This window comes from Eptatretus burgeri, chromosome 1 (assembly GCF_056783735.1).
Source record: "Eptatretus burgeri isolate ZD-2024b chromosome 1, Ebu_testis_v1, whole genome shotgun sequence".
Taxonomy (NCBI): Eukaryota; Metazoa; Chordata; class Myxini; order Myxiniformes; family Myxinidae; genus Eptatretus; species Eptatretus burgeri.
This window is the reverse complement of record NC_140961.1, coordinates 133894776-133916894: the sequence shown is the minus strand read 5'-3', so window position 1 is coordinate 133916894 and position 22119 is coordinate 133894776. Positions and strand designations below refer to the sequence as shown.

General features: G+C 41.2%; 1 protein-coding gene across 1 annotated transcript in view; it reads right to left on the bottom strand.

Moving 5' to 3' along the window:
* Nucleotides 1–1593: 1593 nt before the first annotated feature.
* The window catches only part of LOC147035470 (uncharacterized), a 213875-nt gene continuing 193349 nt past the window's right edge, over nucleotides 1594–22119 (bottom strand). The window contains exons 33-36 of the mRNA XM_085867696.1: nucleotides 18752–18806; nucleotides 12836–13024; nucleotides 7437–7514; nucleotides 1594–2162 (exon numbers count right to left, since the gene is read on the bottom strand). Of these exons, the coding sequence (XP_085723822.1) occupies nucleotides 1975–2162; nucleotides 7437–7514; nucleotides 12836–13024; nucleotides 18752–18806 (510 nt within the window). The 3' untranslated portion in view covers nucleotides 1594–1974. The remainder of the gene's footprint in view (nucleotides 2163–7436; nucleotides 7515–12835; nucleotides 13025–18751; nucleotides 18807–22119) is intronic.

Below are 22119 nucleotides of genomic sequence, written 5' to 3'. Positions count from 1 at the left end.
TTTTTTCTTCCGATTTTCTTGATATTTGGTATGTGGGTAGATGTCGATGAGTGATGCACGACGGTATGACCTTTGACCCCATTGAAGGTCAAGGTCAACGTCAAGGTCACTCCAAAGTTGCGAAATCGTCCATTTTCAAAATCTATCTCCTCCGTCGTTTCTGATCTGATCTTCGAAATTCCTTTGGATTCTGATAATATGGAACAATATCTAAATTTGGTCGGGCAGGTTTTTTGAAATTCATCCTGGTTATCGAGTCACGTGTCTTTAAAGTTGGAAAAATCGTCGATGTGATACGGTCAAAAAAATTTCACCCGATCTTGATGAAACTTGGTACGAAGGTAGGGGTCGATGAGTGATGCAAGAAGGTATGACTTTAGACCTGATTGAAGGTCAATGTCAAGGTCACCGATGCTGTAAACTTGTGAAATCATCCATTGTCAAAATATCATCCGCCATTTATGACTCAGAAATGCGGTTTGATTTCTGAAGTCCGGTTTCTATCCCTTTGAAGACACGTTGATCATAAATGTTCCAAATCAACCATTTTCAAAATCTATCTCCGGATAACTCAGAAATGTAGTTTGATTTCTGAGGTTTTCTATCCTTTTTACTCCCGGCCTTTCGTCTGTGCGTTGAACCAAAAGACAAGACGACATCGAAGCCATTCTAAGCGATCAGAGATCCACATCTATAGAGCTTCAGAGATGACCGTCACCCCCAACCGGGGGTAATTTTTTTTTATCAGGGTTCCAAAGAAGAGTGTGGTTCTTGCTGCGTCGAAGCATACTGCAACAACTAAGGCCTAAGTCACATTTGCCACGGTGGCCGTGGGGTCTCCAAAATCTACGGCCCCTAGCAATTATACGGCGGCCGCAGTATTTTCACGGTCACACAATGTAGCAGTCACATATGTTTTTATTTTTCGGGTAGCCGCACGGCGTATTTATAAATTGTGCAGACCGAAAACGTGGGGGTGCCGTACGGTCTTTGATTTGATGTCACACGGTGACCTTAGGGCGTTCCTGCGGCGGCCATAGAATTTTCAAGGCAGATGCAAGGTGCCCGCAAGGCGACCGCAGGGGGGCCCTAAGGTGAGCGTGTGGCCAGACGGACGGTAACGAGTGGGTTCTTTTTTTTTTACCAGTTCTTTTGTTTCGGCTTGTCGAATTGCTACGGCGAACGTAGAAATGAAAAAAGTTATAACTCCGCGCTATAATTCCACGACGACCCTACGGCCTGTAAAATATAGCCATACAGCGTAGGGCCACCCTGAGGCCACCTCTCAAACTCTGCGGCCGCCGCACGTTTCTGTCAATTCAGAGGGCGTACGGCCGCCGTATCCTCGCCGTAGAGCAAATGTGACAGGCCTAAGCAAGAAACACGAGCCCCCAGATTCTGAGATCCATGGAGAGCAAGTATCAATGGTTAAGGAATTGTCAGCATTGGAGGAGACATGAAAAGAGCCTGAGAAAAAGCATCTGCTGGGACGTAAAAATACATCATTTTAAGGAAGAACCTTCCTCCTATGATTTAATCCCACATGCCTGAAATGATAAGGAATGGTTTTTTACTTGCTGTTATTTTGAAAACGGGCATTGTGAAAAAAACAACCTCATTATTTTATTAATCATACAATCTCACAAAAAGGCTTACGACAACTCATAATCCCAAAAATGTCCATTAAAACTTCATCATCCCAAAATCGTTTTGATTTCAAACAAACCTTTTAATTATATTCTCATTTTTTTGTTATACACAAGCAAATGTGTCGTCACAAACATAATTATACATCATAATCACAATGTCCAAACCACAACCTCATTCTAATGGGCCAACCTCTTGGTAATTATTCGCATTTCGTGTTTGAAGAACAACGATGGAACAATGTACAATTTTATGATTGTATTATTCATTTTCCATTGTTTACATGTGATAGACATGTTAAAGGGTCTAGGATTATCAGGCCGCCATCTAAGGCCCTTTGGTTTGTGCGGTTGGACTTTTGAAGGCTCCAGTACCCAAACACGAGCCTGGGTCACAATATCCAGGCAGGCCCGAGGGACCCGGTGAGCCGGGTCGGCCAGGTGGGCCGCGAGACCCGTGCGGCCCTTTTTCTCCATCACGTCCATCTTTTCCTTGGCCGGGAATGCCTGGCTTTCCTGTGGTCAGAAAACAAGATGTTTAACATCTCTCCGATTCCTCGAATGCGGCTCCACATCTCTCACAGCATGGCATAATACCCAGCGACACAACACTCAAACCATGGCTATACACTGAACCGACTTTATAACGAATTACACAACTCTGATACTCTGACTTTATACACATACATTTAGCCTACATATACACAAACACTTATACACATACAAACACCGTACATGCCGATAGATATGCTTTCATAGAGCACTATCAGAAGGTGCTCAACAAAATCAAAATAAGAATAAAAACAATAAACAAATGAGGAATGTGAGATTCAAAAAGTCAAATGGAATAGATTGGATTGTAAGAAGAGTTGGATTGGTGAGCAGTAGGGAGTTTGAGTTAAAGGGAATTGAAAATTAGTGGAGCAATGGTAAATGTGGAGATAGTTCCAGAGCTGTGAAGCACGTGTTGAAAAAAAAAATGACTTTGGTCATCGTGTGATCAATTGCAAGTTTTTTTTATGAATGGCTGTTAGGCAGTGTATTGTGTTATGTTCATTGTTTAATGCTGGTATACCTATGATTTGATAACGGAACAAGTTGTTGATTAGATAGGACTTTATAATGTTGCTTGAGGCTGGACGCTAATTGTTTTCTGCAGTCGATGGAGAGCCAAATATAAGGGGATTTGTTTTGGTCTCATTTGGCTTTTACTACAACCCAACAGATGACAAACAAGTGGACAAAGGACTAATGCATGCAGGATTTCCTGGGTGCGTGCGTGCGTCTGTCATTGGTTGTTATCTCCATTTGCGGGTCTTTAGGAGATGGAACAAAGTTGTCCTAGGACTCAAAGTATCCACCTCCGCTTCATTAAGGGATCACGGACCACGGACCAAGCTGTTGAATTTTTGTTGTTCTCAGAGTTTTTTGTTCCGAGGGCTCTTTTCAGGATCGTCACCGAATCCTGGACTGCCTCCAATTGTAGTTAGTTTGTGGTAATATTCCCGGGGATGGTTTTCAAAATCTCAGTGAGCTTCTTCTTTATTATTCCTATTGCTCCAATAATTATCACTGGAGCAATTTTGACACTTCAGCTTCCAAGATCTCTTGATCTCATTTTTGAGGTCCTGGTATTTGGTCATTTTCTTGATTTCTGCATTATTTAAGCCAAAATCGCTGGGTACCGATATCTCAATCAGCAATGCTGTCGTTTCCTTTTTGTTCCTAAGTACGATATCCGGTCACAAAGCTTTGTTTTCTATGTTCACGCTCGATGGGATCATCAAGTCGTACATGGGCATGACGTCTTTATTTTCAATGATTGCCCTTGGTTTGTGTTTCCACGAGTTTTCTGGAACTGGGATGTTGAATTTTTTGCAGATATGCCAATGAATCACTTTGTATACTTTGTTGTGCTGTTGTGTGTCAGTTTGTTCTGATAGATTTTTGCATCCTGAAAGCAGGTGACTCGTACTTTCTGTTTCTGTCTTAAAGAACCTACACTTGTCCGTCTGGCTCAGTCCCGCCACCTTTTAAAATCCATTGGTGTAGTGTCCATGATCTTGGACATTTATTATGATTTGTTCTTTGTCCCAGTTGAGTTGACCTCTTCTGAGCCATGGAAGGCATCATCTTAACCATTCAGGAGTGAGATATAATTCCTTATTTTTCATTGGTTTTTCAAAACACATAAATTAACACCTAACTTGTTGATATGAATGTTCAAATAAGCATCTTTTTTCATGTTGATAAGTACAACGATGTAAAGTATGTTACTATGTTTATTAAACATTTTTTCATCATAGTTTATTTTAAGAAAGATCGTGCAAAAATAGCGACACATTCCCAGTTTCTTTTTACACTTCAAAACCTCATTCTTATTACTACATGGAAAATGTACCTTGTTTTTGTGTAGCACTTAAACCTAAAGCTTTGATAGAGTTTAAAGTTAAGCTGTTTAGTGTTTAGGTTTAAAGTAATTCAGCGAATCGTTAAAAGTGCACTCTGAAAGAACAGAATGTGTTTTGAATTGTGCGCCATTGTACAAAGGTACCACGTTCACGTTTAATATCTGAAAATCTGGAGCATCAGTCAGAGTTATTTTCATTTTTCTCTGCGCAGGATTGTTTGATTCTGTCCATTAATCTTTTATAATCACCTTCTTCACGGTTGCACGGTATGAGCATTTTCGCAAGAAACCAATTAGGCCTGGTTACTATACGTGCGGGTTCTTGCTGCTGTACATTTTTTATTTCTTCTTTTTCTCTTCTTTGAGCATCCACTTATCATGGCGGCATGATGAGATCTTTCCAGGATTCTCAATGAGACATAGAATTGACTGCATAAACGTCCCTCAAGCTGGTGTCCTTCTCGATGATGTCTTGCAGGGTAGTTAGGCGACGACCCCTTCTCCGTGGTTCTTCAGGCCTCCAGAGTAGAACTTTCTTTGCAAGTTCGTCACGTCACATGACCAGTAAGGCGAAGGCGGAGTTCCCTCACAATAGCAGATATGCGGCAAAGAACCATACAGATCGTATCGGTGATATGGTCTTGCCAAGAAATGTTCAGAACTTTCCGAAACAATCGGGAGTATGCACCATCCAGTGATTTCTCCAATGTTTGGGTCAAGGTCCAGGATTCACACCCATAAATAAGGATCGACTCAACCTTAATTTTGAAAACTCTAAGCTTACTCTGTCTGTGAATTGGAGATCTCGTCAATTTTATGGAGGGCGTGAACTGCTGCCCATGCCTGAGCTTTCCTGCATTCTAAGTCACACTGTGTGTTGGTATAAGAGCCGAGGTACTTAAAGCCGTTCACTTTATCGGATTTCCAGGAGCAGTAAAGTAGAGCACACTCAGCAGAAGGATTGATGTGTAGATGTTTAGTCTTTTCAGCATCGAGTACAGGCCAAATAGACCAAACAGCAGTTTCAACCTTGTGAAAGAGAAGTTCAGCTTTGCATAACATGTCTGAAAAGAGCACTATGTCATCAGTAAAGTTGAGGTCAGAAATGTGCTTGGTTGGATGTCTGCTACTTCTATGCTGGGAGAGAGATAAACCATCCCAGTTTTCAATCACAGTTTTTAGGGCATAGTCTAAGGCAATGGTAAACAGGCAAGGAGCGACTCTGTATCCTAAAAGTTTTACTGTACACTAAATTTTGCTGGTCTCGAGCCAGAATCAGGCGGAGTCTGAGTTCTTGGCCTTCAGAGTACGAGTCCGAGCCCCCTCAAAAGTGGACTTGAGTCCGAATCCAGACTCGAGTCTGAGTCCGAATCCAGACTCGAGTCCTGCATCACTGGTTCAGGTGTGTCTGTGTCCTTGTTTGGTGTTAAGGTTACTCAATGAGTCCAGAGCCAGACAAAACAAGATGGCCCCACCTCCCTCTTGTTCTGGGGAGACTGTCTCCCTGGAATATCCCATGCTATATCATCACATCTGTTATTTTAACGTGTGTGTTTTTTTGAAGAACAATGACACATTCTTCAACTGGAGATATGAATGTCATCAAATTAGTATGTAGTTGTTATATTTGATGTCTCGAGATGGTTTCGAGAATGGAAATAGTGATGACAATTTTCAGGGTAGATGTTGTAAGTTGCTGCTGTTATTCATTAGCTTTATAATGTTTGTAATGGTAGGAGGAAGAGGGATATTAGAGGATATATTATGGTTGAGATTCGTGAGGGTTTAAGAACAGTTTGTTTTTGATTCTGACTGATTTTTCTTTTGTTTAAATTGAAGTTTGCTCTAAACAAGGCTGACAGCCACTATTTGTAAAGGTCTATAAAGAAAAAGAAGAAGAGGAAAAACTGGAAAAACCTTCACCTAGTCCTGATACAAGGAAACCTCTTCGCAGGACCACTGTGCCGGAGGGAGCAACTAGGCCAGGTGGAAAATGTTTTTTTTCCTACCCCCATTGGGTGTTTTTGAGGAGAAACCATCTCCATACTGGTTGGCCATTGGCTCCCGAAGGGAGCTCACCTGCCCTTTGTCAGTGTTTATTTTCATCCTGCTGGGGTGTCACAGTCACCCTCCCCACTAGCAAAGCAAGTCAGGAGTGTCGGTTTAGTCACCGACAACCTGACCATGTGGCAGGTAGCACTGGGTTACATGTTACCAGTAGCAGTCCCAAAAGACTGACCTGACTGAATGATTGATCTCAGAGAAAATTAGCAAACAGGTAAGCACTGAAATAAAATAATTAATGTATTGATGATCCAGGTATCCAAATGAGTTCGTAGAAGCATCTCCTTATGAATTTCATCTGAAAGACGACGACGACGACGACGCTATGTCCCTCAATGGAAAAGAAATGTTGCAATTTTGGAGTTTGTTCGATATGGAAAACAGCGACTTGAATTTCAAGAGTTCCATTGCATTCCTAAGTCACACACAGCACATGGATTCTGGTTGTATCACTTCTCAAGGGCATAGCTGTTCCACTGATGCAGTGCCTCCTGTAGGTTGTAGAGCAGGAATTTGTAATTTGGCCATGGTCCCAGCAATAGCTCAGCTACTCTCTGTGAAAAACACCATGGTATCTTGAACGTCCACCAACTAATGCCGACAGGTGGGATGCCCAGTTTAACATCCACAGCACACACGTTGATGAATCACCCTGCCTGTCAAACACCAGGATGACAGTTTAAAGCTTGGTCAGGATGGTAGACAGCTTGGAGGGGATGCAAGGCCATGATATAGATTTTTGTCGTCAAGCTTTCTACCCAATTACATGGTATTCACATCATGACTCTGTACCCAAATATGTGCTGGCTTTCTGGAACTCTGCATGGCGTGCATAACTTTGTACCGTTCAATGGAACCGCTGATCCAAAGCTAAATTTTATGTCACTGCATAGAGCATTTCCTGATGTTAGAAGAGCTACAAAAGCAGCAGAAGGAAGAAGCAAAACCTTTCCATGCAATCACCATTTAGACTGGGGACCACTCTAATGAATATTTATGGAATGTTTAACCATTTCAATTCGAGCGGTCGTTTAACCGGCCGCTATTCAAACCTCCATATACCCGAGTGGCCGGATTTTTCTCCAGGGAGCTCAGGGTGGGGGAGCTGAAAGTCCAAGGAGCTCAGGGTTCAAAGGTTTAATGCACAGAAGGGTAAAATAAAGGACAGAAAAGATGGCTAAACACTCAGTTGAGAGAGGCAAACACAAATCTGCTCATTGATTCAGCGTGAGTGTGGATGACTAAACCTGCAGCATGGTGTGATTGTGTTTTTTTACACTCCACCATCTCCACTGCCACAAGCAATGGACAGTTACCTGGAATTCCTTGTCGACCAGCAGGGCCTGTAGGTCCCCTTAATGACTCTCCTCTTTCACCATTATCTTGTTGATCACCTATTCAACACAGATCATCACAAGATGATGTATTAACTTTGCAAAACAGGGGAAAAGGTTATCTGTGTCTGTCTTGATCTAAAAGACAAGGTAAATTGCATGTACAAAGAAGCTATTCATCCAAAGGTATGCTTATTGCAGGTACATCCATGCATATTGTGAAGGGAATAGTTATTTCATTATCCATATTCAGCATAAGCACATGTAATAACAGGCAGGATCGAGTTTGTTTGTTTAAGTAAAAATCCCTTCGTCTTCCCTTCCAAATGTTCATTTCTCAGGCCCAGTTTCCTACCTTTATGTTCCAAGTGGCTTTTCCCCAGTGTAATCTGCTATTATGTGTTTTCATTAAAAATAAATAATCAACACAGTTTCCACATAGCCTCAATGAGTGAGGTGGGTTTCAAGATCCTCCCATGGGCAGACTCCGAGAGGGTGGGGGTCTACTCCCCTCCCACCCAGAGAGCAGCTAATGGGCGTGCGGTGAGTGGCCCTATAGGTCCCACCCTGCATGGAGTTAATAAAACACGCAACAGGCAGAAGCTAGTAAGCTTATTTTCCGGTGGCCATCTGCAGCAAAGCCTTTCCCTACCCATCACTCTCTTGTGGACCTTTCCCCACCCTCCCACCTCTCCTCCCCCCCCCCCCCGGACCTGCTTTCTTCACCCATGTTCGATTCCCACAGCACTCTGGTCTTGCAGCTCTCCCGGTCCGTCATTGGCATCGTTGACATGAGGGTTCATTATTTCTTCATTGGCTTCATTGGTCGTGTTCTTTTTCTCTTCTGCCCTTCCCCTATTTATTTCTTGTAAATAAATAGTTTGACAATGAGAACCAGTTTTGTGGTCTTTGAAGGAACGGGGGCTATGTAGTGTGTGAGTTAATTTGGTACATAAACCTGTATGTGGGAAATTCGTAAGTGGCCTGACAAGGCGCCTTTCGTTAAAACCAAACTGCCCTTCGGCATGGCTTGGCCAAATTTGGGAGGGCGGCTTCGGAGTGGCGCATGGTTTTTAAACTACCCACCAGCAGCAAAATACGGGCAGATACAGTGATGTCTTGTCCCGTACCTGCTTAGCAGTTCATTGGTGGTTGAACACCTTGTTGAACACCTTGGTTGAACAATATATTATATTTGAAGCACATCTGTACCTGTATCTGTACATATGTATAATTTCAGGAATGCCTCCCACTCTGTACTAATGTGCCACTGTACTGTTTAATGCCAATGTTATAGAATAGCTTGTACATTTACTTTACAAGGAGTTTTAAACATTTCTTGCAATAAGATACAATAATCCAAGTAACATCAACTTTTTTTACTTTTTCAATCTACTGTCCCTTGATTTCAATGCACTTGCTGTACTTTTCTTTTCTTTTTTAAATAAAAAAATTTCTCTGAAAAAACAGACTTGAAAATGTTGTAAATATGGGATTTTGTTCTTCCCGCACCGAAGCCAGAATACTGATGGTGTTTCCCCACTGGATGACCAAGCTCAGTCGCTGCTTAAACCAGACCAGTTGCCTTATATCGCTCGTGGATGCAACGAGCCTTCTACCGATATCATTAATAATGGTGGACGTAGATTGGCCATACACTCAGGTTGTTTCGATGGTGATTGGTTCAAATAAATAAGTTTGGTTGAGGCCGGTGTCGATGCAATTTCTCCAAAATTAGCATAATGGGTTGAGAGTGATAAAAGCAATAATAAAATGCTAAAAATTAGAACTTGATATTGAAATAAATATATTGTTATAAAACTGTTATGGAAAAATGTACTCAAATATGGTATGATTTTATGTGTTTGAACATGTATCAACTTTTGAATTATATAATCATATCTTTCCTTTGTATTGAAAGATGTTCGACCTGTCTCGTAAAGATATGATAAGCAGGCCGACCTTTCAAATAAGCTTAAATTCAGCAAACAAAGAATTGCCTATTATTTAAATATATTCTTACTTACTAAGGGATTTTATTAAATGATAGATATGAGGTTCCTGCAAAACTTGATATGAGAATGTTATTTTAACACAACTGGAATGATGGACCAAGGAAAATGTCCAGATGTATTCACTAAACTCTAATTGCGTCATATTATATATAATTGCCTCGACTGTTAAAAAGCGGACTGAACTTTTCCCTTCCATACCATAAATGGCATGTGATCGATCCATCAAAGTTCCCAAAGGAATTCAGTTGTGATGTCATTGTGTGCTGAGAGGGATTTTACACATCTGGCTTTGAAACATATATATATATATATATATATATATATATATATATATATATATATATATATATATATATATATATATATATATATATATATATACTACAATCCTTGAAAATTAGGCTAACTGCTGCACAAAAGCTGAAAATGATTTCCACCTGGAAATACATCGACCTGACAAACTGTGGCACCAGCATTTAAAATGACAAAGTGCTGTGTTTCACTGAACACTATATAAAACTAGCGATACCCGTGCACATGCATGGGATAGCAGTACAAGATAGCTGGTAGCAGACGACGCACCGTACACGGGGAATGACAAAAATACGCATTGTGCAAAATGCAAGTGGTACTATGGAACGCCAAGACTTCCCAAACATTGTCGGCATGTTCGCTAAGTGCCACAGCAATTTCATATGGATCGTGTGACGGCGAGCCAAGTTTTTAGTGTGCAAGCTTGGCATTATAATAAAGATAACTAAAATTATCCATGCATTTTAGAGATCTGGATCAAGTCTGTGTTTAGATCCTCCATATGCGCATATCTATGTGTTTGTTTGTATTTGTTTATGTTGTTTGTTAAATAAATGTCTCAAATGTATAGGATGACTTAGAAATTTCCTCTACACCAGCATATTTATTGCGTTTCAGAACTTCCACAGCCGCTCCAGCCGTTGAGGCTGTATTATAAACGGGCGATTTGGCGAAAGTGTCGACACAGGTGCAATCTCAGGCTAGGCTTTTCCCATTCCTGTATGGGATGATGGTCAAGCCAGGGCGGGTGCTTTCGCCAAGGTCTGCACCAAGGGGTTCCAGGACAGATGGTATCCCTGCCCCATAAAGGGCATGTTTGACCACATCGTTCAAGGCCGAATCTCTAAAAGATCAACGGGCACTGAAATGGCACGACAGACCATGGTGTCTAAGTGTATCCATCATATTACCGCATTGACATTTATGTCGCTCACAGACTGATGCTCCAACTTGTAGTGCAACCGCGACCCGTAAAGACTCAGGGTCAAGCTGTGTTTCGAAAGAGGGAAAAGGGACTACATGAAGCCACATCCGACTTTCTTTAGTGGCTGTTGCCAAAAGACGGGCTCTGGTGACCTGATCTGCGCTGTTCATCAGGCTGACAAAAGACACTCTTGCCGCCTCAACGCCCCATGCTTTTTGGCTGAGCTGGGACAGGCCTTCAGGTTCGCAAACGCCGATATGGGATGAACTCCAAGACAACACTGCCGCTGTCAACTCCCCCGTTTGTGCCAAACCGCGTACACGGGACAGAATGGCATCAACTAAGGGGCGGACTGCCAGCAATGAGGAGATGAAATCAGGGAGGGCAATGTCAATAGCCCTCTTGAAACCCAGACCTCCCTGCTTAAATGGGAGTGTGGCTTGCATCCAAGCAGAATCGTTGAAAGCAACATTGGAGATTTTATTAATGGTTTCGCAAATGGTGCAGTCAAAAGCTCCTCGCTGCACACCATTCAGGTAGAAGGGGGACACATGCAAGATATACAGGAGCTTGGGCAGGGCAAAACAGTTTTTGAGCAGCACAAATGCTTCATGAGCATCAATTTGCTCCAGACGGCCAGCCATTTGGATCAAGTTGTCATGCTTCTCGATAATAGCTTTGGACGAAGGCCTTGGGGAGATCCGAGCACCAATAAGAGTACAGTCATTGATCCAGGCAATCTTAATATCAGGGAGCACGACCTTAAATATGGCCTCAGTAAGTTGACAGTCATAAAACGATGCATGGTTGAGGATGGTCAGCTCGCACTTGCCACCATTTATCTCAAGGCCAATGTCGGTCAACCGGGCAATGACATTCTGGAGGTCAGCCAGCACTTTCACGGGTTCATCCCCAAATGATGCATCGTTTGAAATATCTTGATGCAGGAAGAAATATATTGAGCTCTGATTGAACCCCCCTGGCTATTGGGTCGATGCCCAGGGAAAAAAGACCTGACCCAGAGAAAGAGGGTGAAAAATCACACTCACCTAGGGAGGAAAGAAAAGGATGACTTCACACACCTGGACAGGAAGAAAGAAGATGACTCATCACACACACCTGGAAAAGGAAGGAAAATGTAAGTAATCACACCTGGGAAAGAAGGAAAATGTAAATAATCACACCTGGGAAAGAAGAAAAATGTAAATAATCACACCTGGGAAAGAAGGAAAATGTAAATAATCACACCTGGGAAAGAAGGAAAAGTATGACTAACCATACCTGGGAAAGAAGGAAAAGTATGACCAATCACACGTGAAAAGGAAGGAAACACACACACGATAAAGGATGAGTATTCACACACATGGGCAGGAAGGAAGCACGAGGTTGACTTCCCACACATACCTGAGCAGGAAGAGTGAGGATGAATAATTACACAAACCTTGGCAGGAAGAAATAGCTCTTCTTAAGTAAGTGTAAGCTTAATACTCAATGGTTCACTTACTTCTCTCACCTCTGGTATTGTCGCCTCCAGTCTTTTGTCCCAAGTTCTTCCTTTAAGATCCATAAGTTTGCTGCCCAGCACTGCCTCATAGCCTCTTTCCTTTCTATCTCAGAGCTTTACTCCACTTGCTGAACCCCATTATCCCTTTCACCTGCAACTCCTCTCTTTGTGCTGTTGTGCAGCACTGCATTCCAGTACACCTGTTTCACTTTTGCTTCACTTTGTCTGTTGAAATGTTGCCCTCTATTGTTCTGGTAATCAAAAATCATCGACACTTGTAACCCCCCCCCCACCCCACTCCCGTCTCCATTTTGCACACCTAAAAACAAATATATGGGCCCTTTATTATTGAAAAAGATGGCATGAAGTTACATTTATGGTATATTAAGATAAGATATGAAATAGTGCTTTGGTGTGATGACATTAACAAACATGTTGGGATAATAGTGTGTGGTGTGTTCTACTTCTGGTGTGAACTTCTGTGTGAGCATTCCTGTGCTTTCCACTTGCACTGCCCCTAATACATTTCTCTGACATTACACCACTTAATCCTCATTACATGCCCTGCATGGTTCCATCACACTGATTGTATTCAAAGGTCTAGTTATGCCCTCCACAAATTCACCTTTGGGTCCAACAATTCCGACGGATCCGACATTTCCTTGCAGGCCAGGAAGGCCCCGTGGCCCGACGTGACCTTTGGCGCCATGGATACCAGGCTGGCCCGGCGGGCCAGGAGGACCGGGCGGTCCTCGGTGGCCGATTGGGCCTTGGTCTCTGCCCATCATGTTTGAAGCGAGGTGTGCGAGCTTTTCTTTAAATGACAAAAGTTCAAAGTTAGACCCAACGCCATAATCAATAATCCATTCCTTACCATTAAAAACAATTGCTTATTCAACAAAAACAATTTATTTAACATTTATTTATTTAACAATTAACAAAAAAATTGTCAGGAGCATTTTGCAATTTGAGATAAGATCAAATAAAAATTGCAATCAAACGACAAAGGTCATAGCAGTGAGAGATCACCACCATGAGTTTAATATCATAGAAATGATTTAGTATCTGGATTATATTTAAAATGTAGATTAAAATCATATCAATCATTTAGAATGTGGATGATATTTAAAATAGAGATTGAAATCATCCAAATGATTCTGAATGTGGATTACATGAAAAAGAGATTAAAATCATAAAAATGCTTCCAAATGTGGATGATATGTATGTAAAATGAGATTAAAATCATATAAATGATTCCGAATGTGGACATGTAAAATTGAGATTAAAATCATATAAGTGATTCCGAATGTGGATTATATGTGAAATGGAAGTTAAAATCATAAAAATGATTCCGAATGTGGATAATGTGTAAAATGAGATTGAAATCATCACAATGATTCCGAATGTGGATTGTATGTAAAATAGATTAAAATCATAAAAATGATTCCGAATGTGGATTTTATGTAAAATAGAGATTAAAATCATATAAATGATTCTGAACGTGGATTACATGTAAAGTAGAGGTTAAAATCATAAAAATGATTCTGAATATGGATAATGTGTAAAATGAGATTGAAATCATCACAATGATTCCGAGTGTGGATTGTATGTAAAATAGAGATTAAAGTCATATAAATGATTCCGAATGTGGATTAAATGTAAAATAGAGATTAAAATCACAAAAATGATTCCGAATGTGGATCACATGTAAAATAGAGATTAAAATCATAAAAATGATTCCGAATATGTATAATGTGTAAAATTAGTCGGGTAAATCTACAACAAAAAATAGCCTTACCCCCAAAAAATTGATACAAAAGGTTTTTTAACGGTTTTGGGTAGGGTTTGACCTCCAAAATAACATACTAAAAATCTACTCAAATCCACCTACCGGAAAGGGCCTATTTTCAAGATGGCGTCCAAAATGGCCGTCGTGGGCTTAAATTGCCATAGAATGGGCACTAGTTGGCCTATATTTGCGATTTTTGTGTCAATTTCTATGTTTCGGAGGTCAACAAATCTATTGAAATCATTTTCAAAGTTGATCAGTGATGGGAAAGCCTTAAATCCAAGATGGCGTCCAAAATGGATGGCGTAATAAGTTCTGGGCGGGTCTAAGCCTTGATCTTGTCATCGAACAGACCTTGATGAGATCCCTGAAGAGCACTGGTGGCCTAACACGCGGAAGTGGGATGGGTGAAGAACAACGGTCTCTATGGACAATGTCAATGCCGGTCACGTCGGAATATAACAGCGCGATGCAGGAATTCACTGATCTTTTGTACACGACTAGTGAACAACACAAGGATTCTAGTGGCGCAAGGATGGAAAGAGATGCTTCTGACCTAGCCAAAATCAGTTCAAAACTCAGTGAATGCTCTCCGTTTTCTCCAGATCCCTCACTAAGAAATGTTGTGACTGGAGTGGTGACCGCGTCGGATGTGAATGTCCATGAGCATAAGTCTGTTGGAGAGAATATTATGGAAAGTATGGTCAATAAACCCGCTTTCACATCTTCCTTCAAACGAAAAGACAGAGACAAAACACTTGGAGATGTATCTTCAGTTAAACTTGGTCCAGACAGAGCAATTGACCCTGCTCTACTCTTTCAAAGATTTCTTGTTGTGTCAAAAACAGGAGACATTTCATTGGAAGATGTCATGGGCTATGAGCTGAGCCCATTTCCCCCTGCCCTGTTTGAGGGTATAGGTATTTTCAGAAAGGCTGACAAACCTCAATTAGTTCAAGCTATCAGAGACCATTCTGCTAAAGTGTCAAATGATACCGTGTCTGACTCTGTTCCCCAAACTGAGCACTATGTTCTTGATGGTGGCTCCTTGCTGCATCGTTTGTCATGGACAGCCGGGGACAGTTTCAATGTGATAGCGAAGTCGTATGCTGACTTCACTATTCGTCACTATGGAAAAGCAACAGTCGTTTTTGATGGTTATGATGATGGACCATCTATTAAGGACAATACACACAAGCGCCGTGGCCATATTGTTCATCCCGAAGTCAGCTTCACACCTGGAACAGAATTCTCTGGCAAAAAGGACGAGTTCCTGTCCAGGAGCTCCAACAAGCAACAGCTCATCAACCTCATCAGTGAGGAAATGAAGAAAATTGGCTTGAACGTAATTCATGCACCAGGGGATGCTGATGTGGACATAGTAAAAGCGGCAGTGACATCGTCATACCAACAATCAATTACCCTGATTGGAGAAGATACAGATCTGTTGGTGCTATTATTGCATTACGCTGGCGTCGACAGCAAAGAACTGTATTTTTGTTCTGACAATTCATCCAGGAACTGGAAGGTGCACAATATCAACCAGCTGAAAGTATCATTGGGTGAAGAGCTATGCCCACATCTTCTCTTCCTTCATGCCTTCACTGGGTGTGACTCGACATCTCGAGTATTTGGAATTGGAAAAAAGTCAGCATTTCAGAAACTGGCAAAGGGGGATTCAGCAATCAAGACTTGTGCAAACACCTTCCTTGTCCCCAACCAAACAAGAGACATGGTCGTAGAAAACGGCAACAATGCCATGAAAGTATTATTTGGAGGACATCCCTGTGATTCCCTTGCCAAGTTGCGATATAATGTCTTTGTGAAGAAACTGGCTTCAGATAAGTCGTTTGTCACCCCAGAATGTCTGCCACCAACAGCGTCTTCAACAAGGTTTCACTCTCTGAGAGTATACTATCAGATTGTGGTCTGGATGGGGAGGAACGGAAACTTGAAGGCAACAGACTGGGTTTGGAAACTGGAGGACAATAAACTAGTTCCAGTCATGTCAGATAAGGACGCTGCTCCAGAAAAGTTGTTGAAGATGATCCGATGCAACTGCACAACTGGCTGTAGAACAAGTCGCTGTAGCTGTAGGGGATACGGTCTGCCATGCCACAGCGTCTGCGGACCCTGTCAACTTGATACCTGCGAAAATCCTTTCAACAAGACAGTATCGGAGGATGAAGAGGAAGCATAGTTTATCTATGGTAAATGCTACTTCAATGAACGAACTTTCGTTGATGTTTTCGATTTACCCTAACTTGAAGGCATTTTGATTGAAAGTACGTTTTAGAGGAAATGGTGATCATTGTGAGAGCCGATTAATTTATTACTTTCTAAATTACCAAAGCATATTTTTATTTATGTTATGCACAAGATGGTCAATTAATTCTGATCACTACACACGGGACAACTTTTCAGGTAGACACTATTTGAAGGATTGGGCATGACCTCCAAAACATAGGAATAAACAAACACTACAAATGTAGTCCATTTATCGCCTGTTTTAAAACAAGTACACGCCCATGGTGGCCATTTGGGGGGGGGGGGGATTTTGGACGCCATCTTGGATTTAAGGTTTTTCCCATCACTGATCAGCTTTGAAAATGGTTTCATTGGATTTGTTGACCTCCAAAACATAGAAATTGACACAAAAATCACAAATGTAGGCCAGCTATTGCACATTCTATGGAAATTTAAGCCCACGGCGGCCATTTTGGACGCCATCTTGAAAATAGGCCCTTTCCGGTAGGTGGATTTGAGTGGATTTTTAGTATGTTATTTTGGAGGTCAAAACCTACCCAAAACCGTTGAAAAACCTTTTGTATCAATTTTTTGGGGGTCAAACCACAAATTTACTCTACTAAATAGAGATTAAAATCATAAAAATTATTCCGAATGTGGATTATATGAAAAATAGAGATTAAAATCATATAAATGATTCTGAATGTGGATTATCGATCTATAATTCCAGCAATCTTTGTGTGTCTGTCTGTCTGTCTGTCACCGCTGTTTCTCGACAACCACTAGTCCGATGTAATTGAAACTTGCCAGGTATATTGCTGGGGCCCTGTGGATGTGCCTTTTCAATGTTTGATATTAATCGGACAAGTGGTTCCCAAGTTATGGCCATTTATTTACCAAACCAATGACAGGACATGGTGCTATGATGTCACAATTATTCTTCTTTTTTTTTGCACGTATGGCCACGCACGTATGGCCACGCACGTACGGGCCCGCACTAGTATTTAAAATAGAGATTAATATCATAAAAATTATTCCGAATGTGGATTATTTATAAAATAGAGATTAAAATCATACAAATGTTTCCGAATGTGGATTATATGTAAAATAGAGATTAAAATCATATAAATGATTCTGAATGTGAATTATATGTAAAATCGAGATTAAAAACGAATGACTCGGAATGTGGATTATTTTTAAAAGAGATTAAAATCATAAAAATCATTTAGAATATGGATTATATTTTAAAATAGATTAAAATCATATGAATAATTTGGAATGTGGAGTATATTTAAAATAGATTAAAATCATATCAATCATTTAGAATGTGGATTCCATTTAAAATAGAGATTAAATTCATACAAATTAGGTTGAACCTGTCGCTTCACTGATGGTAGTTGAACAGCATAACTTACAGCCTATATGTTGCAGTGCAGTAATATCGTTTATTGATAGTCAATATTTGCAATTTTGTTTACTGCCAATAAGCCAGTTTTAATTTTTGTAATACACAAACTTATTCACGAAAAATACATGATTAATTTGTTTTATGTTCCCATGGATCAGATGTTATGTCATTTTCTTTTACAAGTTGCAAAATGCAATTATCTTTGAGGCATGATTAATGCGTCAACCCGACACCGAGCGTCTGCCATTCAGCCAGTTGCCTACGGACGTCAGATAGTCAGGTATATAGGTTATGGTGTTCAATATCCATCAACGAAGCAATGGGATGGTTGAGTGCTGGATGCCAGGGTGATGTGCACATCCATAGAGGCCTAGTCTAGCGCTAGACATAACGCCATAATGATGTTCTTGACCTAACGCCGTAATGAAGTCCCAGCGAATAATGTGACCGACATAGGGATAGACGGATGGAGAAATCCAGCCACTTTAATATATAGATGATTCAGAATGTGGATTATATGTAAAAAAAGATTAAAAAACCAAGAAATTATTCAAATCCATTAAGAAATGTCAGATCTGAAAAATTCCTACAACTTGGGCTTTGCCTTTTATGCCCTTTGAGATATAAAATTTCAAACCACGAACCATACAATAATAATTCGTACAACAACTCTTACACAGACTTCATACAACTTTGACAACAATATAAAGAGAAACTTAATTGATGAGAATTAACAATCATAAGTCATTGGGATTGGTTGTGTTTGGTTGGCTGTCACGGTTGTGTATTGTACTGTGGTTAGTTGTGTATTGTACTATGGTTGGTTGTGTGTTGTAGTATGGTAGTTTGTGTATTGTAGTACGATAGAGTGTGTATTGTGCTATGGTTGGTTATGTATTGTAGTATGGAAGAGTGTGTATTGTGCTATGGTTGGTTCTGTATTGTAGTATGGTAGTTTGTGTATTGTAGTATGATAAAGTGTGTATTGTGCTATGGTTGGTTATGTATTGTAGTGTGGTAGAGTGTGTATTGTGCTATGGTTGGTTGTGTATTGTAGTATGATGGTTCTCATTGTCTGTAGTAGTTTATATTATTACCATGCATGACTCTCATACAAACGTCCAAGATGTTCTGGTCCGATGGTTCTTGTCCCTAAAGGGTGAAAACAAAATTAAATCTGGAACACGAGGAGTTTCATTAGAATCTGTTGTTTTTCTCTTGATAACAATGAACTATTAATTTAGTAATTTCATTTTTTCTTTTAAACATGGTGTTGTCTATGTATGATCATCTTTTCTCTCTTTTACACTTTACATACTGTATCTCTCTGTGCTATTTCGTGTATAAATTTTTTTTTAACATTATGTTTGCCACTGTAAATGCTTTCCTTTAGCAATGCTTTTGCCTGTTTGTTTGTTTCTTTCTTTACAGGAGCAAGGATCATGGAAGAACAAAGTAGAACTGCCAGTGGGACCACCATCAAGTGCTTGAACGAACATGATAGGAGGGGGAAGGACACTAAAACTATCAAAAGATGTTTGGGTTAGAAGGGTAATATGAGGTTAATGAGGGTAATAAGGATTATGGGTCAGAACTGGGGATAACAAGAGATGGTGGTGTACTGCTTGTATTGCTGGAGTTGCTGGAAGGAAGAGAAAGATTAGAACAGCCTCGGCAAGACAGTACCATATATTGGAAAGGTGAGTCATAAAACAGTTGAGGTGTGCCATCAGTATGGATTTTAGAAGTTCAACCAGGAGGAAGTTACTGGAAGAACATGTGCATCATGGAGTAGACAGTAAGGATTGGCGAACTGAGACACCAAAGGAGAAATATTGGAGGAAAGGTGGTTTAAAAAAAACACAGACCGCTGGCTTGCCCATATGCCTGGTGTTGGCTTAATGGTTAGGGTGGTGGGCTTTGGATCCGAGGGTCCTGAGTTCAAATCCCACTTGGCTTTTGAATTAATACTAGGTGGGGTTGACTCTGCCTGTCATCCTTCCGAGGTCGGCAAAATGAGTGCCAGCGTGCTGGTATACTGTGTCGGAGTGGCGACCTATCCAGGATTGTGACCCATCCAAGGAAACTGCACCAACGCTCTGCACAGAGTATGGTCCCAATGGATGGATGGATGGCTTGCCTGTGATGTGAAAGCAGCAGACCTTGTTCTTCAGCCTGAGCACAAGAGTTTCCAATAATTTTCAGAGCTTTAGATTCCATAGAATCAAGGAGAGAAGGATCTGATGCTGGGGCACCAAACCAGAGCAGATAGCTGTGCTACATTGACCTACTGCCATGAGTCTTGTAGATTGAGTAGCTCTGATTTTCGAATGAAAGACTTGGATTGACAGAGGACACCCAGTCTGCAGCTGGCTTTGAAGGCCAGCTTTGCTCTGTGTTTAGCCCAGGAAATCTCATATCTGATGATGAGGCCTAGAGGTTGAAGAGACTGAACCTCTTGCAGTGGATGACCAAGGAAATAGAGATGGGTTTGTTGGACGATCATTCCAGAGCGATAGGGTGAGACTGCGATTTTACAGGCTTGAAGGAGATGCTCCATTTATCAGACCAGACCAGTGTCTCATGATGTATATATGTTTGGGAAGGAAACGGCTAACCACCAAGCATATAACCCATGCCAAGGAACTGCTTCAGCAGCTTGCAGGATGGCCTAGAGGTATGCACACTCACATATAAGCTGTCGAGCCTGGTTTCGAATCTCAGCGCAGCTATCAAATGTCATTGTGGTGTTTCCCAGGCAGGGTGATTCATCAGTGGGTGCCATTCCTTGGATGGATATTTAACTGGGTGTCCCATATGCCAGCATTAGTTGATGGATGTTTTATTTAGTTATTCATATGCAGCCTGTGGCGGCATCATTTTCTGGGGGCACAACTGTGCCACTGCTACAATGCCCCATTACCAGTAAGTTGATACTCATTATGCCGACTTCAGAAAGATGACAGGCTGAGTCGATCCCACCTGGTGTCAATTCAACACCCAACAGGAGCTCAAACTCAAGACCCTAAGATCTTAAGCCAGCCACCTTAACCATGAAGCCAACACCAGGCTTTTGTGGACATTAAAGATTCCACAGTGTCCTTGATGAAGAGTAGGCGAGCTATCTCCGGCAACATGGCCAAAATTCCCGCCATAACTCCTGCTGGCAAGGCAATGGCAAACCACCCAGTTATAACCCCTGCAAGTAACTGCTTTGGCAGCACTGACTATCCATAACAAAGTGTGTATGATACATGAGAATATGTACAGTCGCCTGCAAAAACAATCACCCCCCCCCAAAGTTTTCGCATTTTGATGCCACCTGAGCTTATTTATGCCTGGTGCTGGCTTCATGGTGAGGGTGGTGGGCTTGGGATCGAGGATCCTATTTTCCAATCCTGCTCGGCTGTTGAATTAATACCAGGTGGGGTTGACTGCCTGTCATCCTTCTGAGGTCGGCAAAATGAGTACCAGCTTGCTGGTATTCTGTGTCAGAGTGGCGACCCATCCAGGATTGTACCCAATAACCCAGGAGACTGCTTAAGCAGCACCAACACTCTGCACAGAGTATGGTCTCATTGGATGAATGGATGAGCTTATTTCATGCTTTTAAAGCAAACTTAATATATAGATAGAGTCTTCACAAACTACTCCAAAGTGATAAAGCTAAAAATGCAGATAAAATGTGACCAAGTCAGATAAACAGAGAAAATCAGATGATTCTCAGTTGCATTCAGTATTCAAACCCTTTGCCTAATTAACCCGAAATAACCAGGATAAAATTATTTGATTGAAAGGTTACAAAATAAGTGTAATAGGTTTCACCTGTATGTAATCAGTGGTTTAACTTAAAAATTAAGCTCGCCCACTTATATGAGGAGTTTTAAGGTGCAACTCACTTGGTCAACCAACAATGCAAACATGGACCAAGGAGCTTTCCAAATAAGTCTTAAGGAGAGGGTTACAAGATTTCAAAGTCAGTCATTATCCCTTTGAGTACGGTGAAACCCATCATGAAGAAGTGGAAGACGAATTTTACCACCCAGACTCGACTCAGATCAGGTCGCCCATCCAAACTCAGCAGCTGGAGAAGCAGGAAACTGGTTCGGGATGTCACTGTAAATCCAACAATGACTTTGAAAGATCTGCAAAGCTCTATATGTCTGAGATGGGGGTCAGGGTTCATCACTCAATAATATCCTGTTCCCTTCACAACGCTGGCCTCCTTGGACAGGTGTCAAGAAAGAAGCCATTTCTGAAAAAGACGCATCTAAAAGTTCATATGGAGTTTGCAAAAAAGCATCTTAAGGCCCTGTCACACCTTGACGATTTAACCAGCGTATGTTGACGTATGAAAAATTTGTCTAAAACGCTGGCACACGTCGAATACGTTATGGGTAAGTTTTGTATACGTTAAGAGCACTCTGAAGCACGCTGGTATACGACGTAGTACGCTGGCATACGT